Genomic DNA, 237 nt, shown 5'->3' with positions numbered 1-237 from the left:
CAACGCCGAGCTGTTCCGGAAGCTCTTCGCGCAGAGGCCGCACTTGTAGGGCTTCTCCCCGGTGTGGGAGCGCTGGTGGACAACAAGGGCTGATTTGATGGTGAAGCTCTTGCCGCACTGGCCGCACGGGTACGGCTTCTCGCCGGTGTGCGTGCGCAGGTGGCAGGTCAGCGCCGAGCTGTCCTTGAAGCTCTTCGAACACTCGCTACACTGGTACGGCTTCTCCCCGGTGTGGAT

At 63.3% G+C, this 237-nt stretch overlaps 1 protein-coding gene across 1 annotated transcript in view; it reads right to left on the bottom strand.

Moving 5' to 3' along the window:
* ZNF14 (zinc finger protein 14) overlaps positions 1 to 234 on the bottom strand; it is a gene marked incomplete at its 5' end in the record, with an annotated part of 1,247 nt that extends 1,013 nt beyond the window's left edge. The window contains 1 exon segment of the mRNA XM_010087371.1: positions 1 to 234. Within this exon segment, the coding sequence (XP_010085673.1) occupies positions 1 to 234 (234 nt within the window).
* Positions 235 to 237: the final 3 nt, after the last annotated feature.

Source organism: Pterocles gutturalis, unplaced genomic scaffold, assembly GCF_000699245.1.
Source record: "Pterocles gutturalis isolate BGI_N339 unplaced genomic scaffold, ASM69924v1 scaffold8776, whole genome shotgun sequence".
Lineage (NCBI taxonomy): Eukaryota > Metazoa > Chordata > Aves > Pterocliformes > Pteroclidae > Pterocles > Pterocles gutturalis.
Note: the sequence above shows the minus strand (reverse complement) of the source record. Positions and strands in the feature narration are given on the sequence as shown.